Consider the following 8800-nt stretch of genomic DNA (forward strand, 5'->3'; position numbering starts at 1 on the left):
GGGGCTGTTTTGGGAGAAAGTTTCAGAAGTCATGGGGTCAGGAAACCAAGCCTTCCCAGTTCTGAGCTCTCGTGTGTGTCCTAGTCTATGTGTGTCCAAGGTGGTAAGGGTGCTGTGTGCATGTAGGTACCTATGTGTGTAAGTGTGCATGGCACGGGGCAATGCAGGAGCTGCCGTCCCAGGCCCAGGCTGTCTTTCCAGGCAACTTTCCTACTTGGCTGCCGTAGGCATCTGCAGACCTGGAGTGACATGGTAGGGTTCCCAGGAGACAGCTGGGCAGAACCAAAACTGGGCTGGCTGAAGGCTGGAGCTTCCTGGTGGGGGCCTGCTGAAAACTCAGGCCTTGCTTGTTCTTCGGGCCATCTGGCCATTCAGGGTGCTCCAAACGGAGCTCCAAGGTTGGGACAGCTGGGCAGGACTGTGCTCAGGAAGGGCCAGGAACAGCTTCAAAGCCCTGGTGCCTCAGCCTGGCTGCTGGCTGGGAGGAGGCATACTCTCTCCTGATGGGCAGCCAGGAAATGGGATAGGGCAGAAAGCCATGGGTGCCCCATGGGAACCAGTTTTATCTGGCTCTCCGTTGGGCCACAGAAGCCGAGAGTGCTCCATCTGGGCCATGGTGGTGGTGGCTTTGAGCCACTGAACAAATTTCCCAGCAAGCTAGAAGGACCAAGAGCCAGATCCTTGCTTGCTGACCCACCATCCACTCAAAAGCATCCGTCTGCAGCTGGAGTGGGAGGAGGGGCTTCGCTTTATTAGTGAAGCTAGCTGGAAGCTAAGCTGAGGCTCAGGGGCAGCTGTAGGAGGGTAGATTCCAGGACTTCCAGGAGGTGTCAGGCTGTATGCAGATGAGCTCCGGTCTCTGCCATCCCAGACAGAACCCCAGGCAGTCCTGCCCAGACTGACTGAGATGGCCTGAGATGAGCAGTTTGCCACACAGTAAGCCAGCACAGCCAAAGCTCACAGGGTCCTCGTGCACACCTCACGTGGAGGAAGTCCTTTCTCAAAACGTGACTAGCAAAAAAACGTCACAGTGCCTCAGATTCCTCCCCGTGAGTAGAAATGATGTGTGCCCTTAAAGGGAAGAGGCTTGGTCTCCATTTTTTCTTCTCCTTTCATTGATCAGAATGCAGTTGTGAATGGGTAAGGGCTGGAGTGGCCATCTTTAACCCGTAGAAGTGAGTAGCGCCCTGAAAACGGCAGAGCACCAGCTGGGAGGAGCCTGAGGGGCTGACTTCAGATACAGGGGATGGGCATTTTTCAACTCTGGACTGTGGAAAGACGTAAAAGTGAAAGCGAGATATATTTCTTTTTGACTTAAGCCACTGTTATTTGGCCAGGAGGGATTACAAAAGTCAGGGAGGCTCTTGGGAGGCCCAGTGGGAACTCAGTCAGACATCTTAATTTTCCCTCTGTGTTTGCTCTTTACATGAGAGCTCCTCAGACTGCGGGTGAAGGGAAGGCCCTTTTGTCCAAAGAATCAGATAGTACAAGGAGCCCCTCTCCTGCTTCGAGACAGGTGAGACAGAGACTGAGTGCGGACAGAGGCCTCATACCGATCAGTGTCATGTTCCGATTAAGCCACTGACAACTCTGACGGGCAGAGAGATCAGGAAACATCAGGGCATCAAGCAGGGATGCCTTTGAAGGAGTGTGATTTATGAAGCTAATGCGCTTGGCTCCAGTCTTCATGCTATGCCAGATTCTGGAACCCGTCTGATGGCTTCTTGGCTCTCAGCAAACAGTGCTTTCCCGAATACTGCTGGCTGGCACCTGAGTGCTATGCAAGCTCAACCAGCAGCTAGGCACTTAGAAGGGCTGTGTTTCCAAGTGCCCATTCCCAGGCATGGCTGCCTGCGCAGCAGAGCCCAGGGCAGGAATGCACCATTCATTGAGCGATCCAACTTCTCGGTCTCCTTGGAGTTTTTATGTAACTTCTTTGACGCACTGCAGGCTATGAACAAGCATTCACTCCTCTTCCTGCCCCCTGCCCCCGTTAAACCTCAGAAACCAAATCAAATCAAGTCTTTGTCCCCTGGAGTTTGGGGGCCCGAGACTCTTGCCTGGCCTGGAGGTGGCACCCTTGTGCAAGGGGTCAGGAGGCATGGCACTGTTGGCTTCGGGGGAAGCTGTCTGTGCATTGATCGAGGAGACCCTAGGCAGCATAGAGGTCGGCTCAGCAGATATGGCTTTCCCTGGTAGCATGTCCCTGGTGTTCCGGCACAAACGGTCTCTGACACTTGTGCCAGGACCTAGTCATCTGCTCCTGGTGGCCTACGTAGAGCCTTTCATCTGCAAATTGGCCCTGATTTGCCAATGGCAGGCATGGGGCAGGAAGAGCTCTTCGCAGTGACTCAGAAGGCAAATATGAGCGTTCCAGAGGGGAAGGAACTAATGTGGTCCTTGTACCTGGAGACAGGTTTTGGAGCCAAGCAGCCCCTAGACAGAATACTGAGGATGTGGACCGGGGCAGAAGCCCTTGGACTCTTCCCACCTTTTCAGGTCAAGAGTCCTCCCTAGGACCTTTATTTTGGAAGTGGTAATTAAGTGCCAGCTAGAAGGCAGGGGACACAGACATCTCAAGTGTCAGAAGCATGCGTGACCCCCGACCAGGGGCCGAGACTGGATCGGAGGATGAGTGTCTGCCTCTGTCTCCAACCTTATATAATCTGCTGGCTGGAGATGAGACAGACGACAAAGTTTCAGGAAGCTAACCCATTGTCTTCTCAGATTCCCAGATTTCTTCTGTGAGTGACAGGCAGCAAGAGCTGAATTCCAGTTTCATGGTGGCCATAGGACCAGGACAGCAGCTAGTGTCCTTAATCCCAGCCCTGGCTTTGTCTACTCTCAAACCAGTTGGCATTCGAGTGTGTTCTGGGCAGAGTCCCTGCTGAGGCTAATCCAAGGCATAAGAAAGGACAAATGGGCCCAAGGGGCCCATGATGGGGTGGGTAGGACCCCTGTCTGTGCTTGTTGGCATCCCTTGAGGCCACCTGGGTCCTGAATTACAAGTAGAAAACCTAAGAACCAGGACCTGGAAGGCATATCTGGACTTGTCCGAGAGTCTAGATGCTGGATGCTGTGACCTGTTATCCAGGGCCCTATAGAGCCTGGATGCTGGAGGCTGTGATCTGCTATCCAGGGCCCTGTAGAGCCTGGATGCTGGAGGTTGTGATCTGTTATCCAGGGCCCTGCAGAGCCTGGATGCTGGAGGCTGTGATCTGCTGTCCAGGGTCCTGAAGACACTGCGCGAAAGCCCGTGCAGTCACTTTCAGCCTACACCCCATACCATTCTGAGCACTAACTTTATGTCAGGGCTTCCCCATGCTTCCTTGTTGTGTGGAATTAGGCGGGGGCTGTGTGGTTCCCCTGGATCATGGTGGTGGGCGTGTTTATGTCTGACATTCCCTGAAGGGGGGCTTTAGAGCCTATGAGCTTAGTCATGGGGAGGGGCTGTAAATAGGCTGAGTCCAGAAACTGAAGTAAGGAGAAAAAAATGAAGAGAGGAGAGGCCAAATATATGAACCTCAGGCATGATGGCAACAAAGCCTCTGTGTGGGTGCAGAGGTTGAGGCATTGCCTGACATTGACATTGACATTGACCTTGACAGGAAGCTGCCCAAGCAGCTTCAGGCCAGCACAGACGCAGTTGGGGTTTCAGTCAGGGATGAATCGTGAACCCAGAAGGCTCCTGGGCCACCTGCAGTACCAGAGACAATACTTGAGCTCTGGAAGACAGCCCAGGAGATGCTCTGCCCTGAGGCGGAGCCCCAGGGTGGGTCTCTTAGATCTTGGCCCAATGCATAACATGCTGTTCCCAGTAACCCCCTCTAGAGCTTAGGCTGATGATACACTGGAATCTGGGCATGTGGGGACTTTCAGAAGAAGTGGGCCATGGCAGCTATGCCTAGCTTCAGCTCATAGCCCACAAGCAAAGATAGTTTAGTGGTTTGCCTGTTGTGTCCAATGACTGTAGCTCCCCTCTGGCCAGCTCAGAATGGTCCTGCTCCTGAGCAACCTGCAGGTCTACTCTACCAGGTCCCAGTGGTGTCTGAGAAGACAACCAGCATGCCCACGGACTGTGGAGCCCTGACAAGCCCTGGGGAGCCTCATGGTTTGCTCAGTCTGGCTGAGCCTAGCTGGTCGGGGCAGAAGGATGGCGGTACCTGCAGGAACCAGGATCTTCAGTTTCCTGGAACCTTGGCCATCTGTCTTGGTGACTCACACCTGACAGATGCTGCAGAAAGCTCCACTTTGACGATGAAATGAAATCAACTCAGTTACGGGAAGCCCTTTGTCACCCAGGCTGGGCACTGTGGCAGCCCAGGGCCAGCACGGGCAGCCGCTCATCCTGCTCCCTGCCTGGTCCCTTCTCAGTCTCTCACCCCGCTCCTATGTGTGCGGACACACTCTTGCTCTATCCCATCTTATGTTGTCTGCATGTCTGAGCCTCACCTTCTCCATCTGTCGTACGAGTCTGAGGAATGCAGGTCGGTGGGGGTGCGTGTGAACGGAGGTCATAGGATAACTGGGGATGGCAGTCCTCAGAGATTTTCCTGCCTTTGTGTTTGAGGTAGAGTCTCTCATTGGCTTGGAGCTACATTGAGTGGGCTAGGCTGGCGGTTTGGAGAGCTTCCAGGGCCCCTGACTTCACCTGGAATCTCACCATCTCTGCTGTGCTTGACTTTTTATGTAAATCACCAGGAAATCATCCGAGTTCAGGTGCTGATGTTCACGATGCTGCACTCTGTCTCGCCCTGGGTCTGGGGAGTTTGTGCCTCGTTTGCAGTTTAGGAGCTTATGGGGCTTAAGTGACTGTGGGCATCAGAGGGGGATGTCATTAAAGCTAAGTTTACAGTGTCACCACGTCTGAGAGAAACAGGGCTCCATGCTGAGTCCCCAAGGCCCACCTGGGTGGTGCTGGCTGAGGGCACAGGGTGGTACTCACACATGAGGGCACAGGGTGGGACTCACACATGAGGGCACAGGGTGGTACTCACACATGGGCACAGGGTGGTACTCACACATGGGCACAGGGTGGTACTCACACACGAGGGCACAGGGTGGTACTCACACACGAGAGCACAGGGTGGTACTCACACATGGGCACAAGGTGGTACTCACACATGGGCTTCAGCTGCCCGATGAGTTCCTCCTTGGTCCACTTCGCCCACTCCTTCTTGTCGGTGTTGATGGAGCAGAGGATGGGCCCACAGGGCTTGCCGCAGTCCTCGATGGCCGGCACGTTCAGGTAGTGCACCAGGACGATGTCGGGGTTCTGTGGGGAGAGCAGACACTGGCAACATGAGGGCACGAACATCATCCCCACACTGCCTGTGTGGCACTAACTCTACACTGGAACCAGGTGACAGCATTTGAAACCATGCTAGGCACTGCGGGATGCCGGCACCTTCCCAAGTCTGGAGCCACCATGTGCTGTTAGGCCCCTGCCTTCACTGGGATACGGGAAAGGCGTCTGGCTTTATCCAGGGCCCTCAGAGGCAAATCACCCGGATGCAAACCACTGATATACATACACAGTGGCTGATAAGCATGGAGCCAAGGACCTTAACCGTGAGATGGAACTGTGTATCCTGTGAGCTTCAAGACCTCATGTTTCTCAGCCCTGCTGCTCTGCTGCTCAAGGAACAGATCCTGACCGCAGTCACTGAAGTCAATGATGTGGGCTCTCAAGAGAGAAGGAGCTAGCAGGGCTTTGACCCACGTCTCCAGGACCAGCCTCTGCTCGCAGCCTGGGACCCTTCCCGGCACAAACAGCAACAGCTCATGTCACAGTGCCTCATCCAGCAGACAGCTGTCACCGGGAACCTCAGACAGCGCCTTCCACTCTGCTTTAGAGCTTAAGAGTGGAAAGACCGTGAGCCTAATAGACACCGCCGAAGTTGGTTTTCAGATAATTCTACAAAATGGCCAGCCTCTCCCCACCAGATTCAATCCAGGCACACAGCCCACCTCATTCTGCCACCGGTAGCTCTGATGGCGACACTGTGGGGTTTCTGACAGCTTTGGTGCAATGACTCCCCAAGACATTGGGTGGTCCCCCCAATTCTTGAAGTTTACTTAGTCACACCAAGCCTGACAAATAAGAACAACCACAGAGAGTCAGGCGTGGATTTGCACGTCTATGTCAGTACTGGGAGGTGAACAGCAGGAGCAAGTTCAAAGTCATATATACGGCCATCTATATAGCAAGTTCAAGGCCAGCCTGGGCTACATAAGACCATGTCACAAACAAGCAAGCAAGCAAGCAAGCAACAGTAGCCAAAGACCATCACACATCCCCGGCTAACCATCACACATCCCCGGCTGACCATCACACATCCCCGGCTGACCATCACACATCCCCGGCTGACCATCACACATCCCCGGCTGACCATCACACATCCCCGGCTGACCATCACACATCCCCGACTGACCATCACACATCCCCGACTGACCATCACACATCCCCGGCTGACCATCACACATCCCCGGCTGACCATCACACATCCCCGGCTGACCATCACACATCCCCGGCTGACCATCACACATCCCCGGCTGACCATCACACATCCCCGGCTGACCATCACACATCCCCGGCTGACCATCACACATCCCCGGCTGACCATCACACATCCCCGACTGACCATCACACATCCCTGGCTGACCATCACACATCCCCGACTGACCATCACACATCCCCGGCTGACCATCACACATCCCCGACTGACCATCACACATCCCCAGCTGACCATCACACATCAAACATCTTTACAAATGTTCCTTGCTTAGCCCTCTGCCCTGACCAGAAAGTATTTCCTAAGTCACATTCTCATTCAATTTTAAGAAATTGTCAAAACATCGAAGAAAACTCCAGAAAAGCCACATGGTGGGTAGGCCTTCTCTGCCTTTGCTGTGCAGGCTGGTGTCCCCAGTTTGTCCCAAACTTGAGCCCCGGGAGTGGACAAGGTCCCCGGCAGAGGGAGGCCAAGTCCGTGGCAGCGGTTTTGGTTACTGTCAGAGCCAGAGTAATAAATGAAAATATGAATCAATCAGCCCATTAATAAATAAAGACTCAAGACTACACCATGACCAGTGTAAGAAAGCAAACTGGCATAATTTAAAAAGATTTCCAATAAGGGTTGAAACGTAGATTTTTTTTTCCTTGCCAACGCTCAGTTAACCAGGAAATTAAATCAACATGAACAGGAGGCTTCTCGTTAAAGGCAGCTTTTCTGGATTGTGGAAATCATGCTCCTTAATAATAAGCTAATCCCTGCCACTGTGGGCCGACCCATTCCTTTTAGAGTACTTTCACACTGTTATTTCATTTGGTATCCACGAGAGCCAGGGAGGCGGGCAGGCCGGGGCAGGGCTCCCTCCCTCTGGAGAGGGAGATTCTGTGAGTTGCTTGCCCAGAGCTCTGTTCCTGGCGAGGGACCCGCCTGGGCTGGATGCCAGGGCTCTGACTTCAGATTCACGTCCTGCCAAGACAGCTGGTGGCCGCTTTCTGCTCTGCCTGACTGCTTCCCTATTCTTCATTTCCCTTTATTCTCGCAATATGCCCGACAGGTGGGTGGGTTGTGTGGCTCTGCCACGCCCACCAAATGGAAGGGATGTAGATGACTGACTCTCTGGACTTCAAGCCCTGAGTTCTGCTCTTCCTGAAGCCAGGGTTTGACTGAAGGTTTTTGCTGGATCCTGGGCTTGGCTAGGCAGCTGGACCTGCTGCTGAGCATGGAGAGTCTGGATCAAAAGGCAGCAGGGGCCAGCAGGCCACTTGGGGCGTCCTCTGATCCCATCTCTGAAGGGAGCTTGGCCCTGCAGGAGGGAGCTGGAATGCCCAATGCCTGGGAGATGAAAAGCTGTGGCTTCCCTCCATCCCCACAGCCTCACTGAACTGAGGCAGCCTGTGCAGGACCCAGGGGAGGAGATACAGGCTGTAGCTTGTGAAGCCTGAAGGTCCTGCACTTAGGCATCTGGATGGATTCTCAAGATTCGCCTGCTATGCTACCCTCTGTACGATCAGCGTCCACCTGTTACTCATGACATGCTTGCCTGCTACCCTCTATATGAACAGCGTCCACCTGTTACTCATGACATGTTCGCCTGCTACCCTCTGTACGACCAGCGTCCACCTGTTACTCATGACATGCTCGCCTGCTACCCTCTGTACGACCAGCGTCCACCTGTTACTCATGACATGCTTGCCTGCTACCCTCTGTACGACCAGCGTCCACCTGTTACTCATGACATGCTCGCCTGCTACCCTCTGTACGACCAGCATCCACCTGTTACTCATGACATGCTTGCCTGCTACCCTCTATATGAACAGCGTCCATCTGTTACTCATGACATGTTCGCCTGCTACCCTCTATACGACCAGCGTCCACCTGTTACTCATGACATGTACGGGAGGTCCTCTTTCTCCAGAAGGGCTTTCCTGGTTTCTCAGCTCTCAGTTTTCCAAGGCATGGTGATTTGATGGACTGATAACTGATCAATCAATTGGATGTCTCCATGTCTGAATGTGGGTCTCTTCTGGATCTCAGGACCAGGCCCTGGGATATTACAATGCCCTGGTAATAATGCAGTCTCTTCAAGTTTGTAGAAATGAAGACAGGTCAAATTATAACTCTGACTCTTCCCCTTGAAGCTTGAGGTCTGCTGACATCAGGGCCCACAAAGGGCAGGGAGGGTTTTTGAATGTGGACACTGACGTGTAAAGCTAATTTTCTATCTACCCACCTATCTATCTATCTATCTATCTATCTATCTATCTATCTATCTATCTATCTATCTA

General features: G+C 53.4%; 1 protein-coding gene across 16 annotated transcripts in view; it reads right to left on the reverse strand.

Annotated features, from left to right (window-relative positions):
* Camta1 (calmodulin binding transcription activator 1) overlaps positions 1-8800 on the reverse strand; it is an 858665-nt gene that overhangs the window by 103162 nt on the left and 746703 nt on the right. For all 16 annotated transcript variants that reach the window (XM_031379572.1, XM_031379576.1, XM_031379583.1 and 13 more), the window contains one exon: positions 5122-5275. In XM_031379572.1, coding sequence (XP_031235432.1) covers positions 5122-5275 — 154 coding nt within the window. The remainder of the gene's footprint in view (positions 1-5121; positions 5276-8800) is intronic.

The sequence above is a fragment of the Mastomys coucha genome, unplaced genomic scaffold, assembly GCF_008632895.1.
Source record: "Mastomys coucha isolate ucsf_1 unplaced genomic scaffold, UCSF_Mcou_1 pScaffold18, whole genome shotgun sequence".
Classification (NCBI taxonomy): domain Eukaryota; kingdom Metazoa; phylum Chordata; class Mammalia; order Rodentia; family Muridae; genus Mastomys; species Mastomys coucha.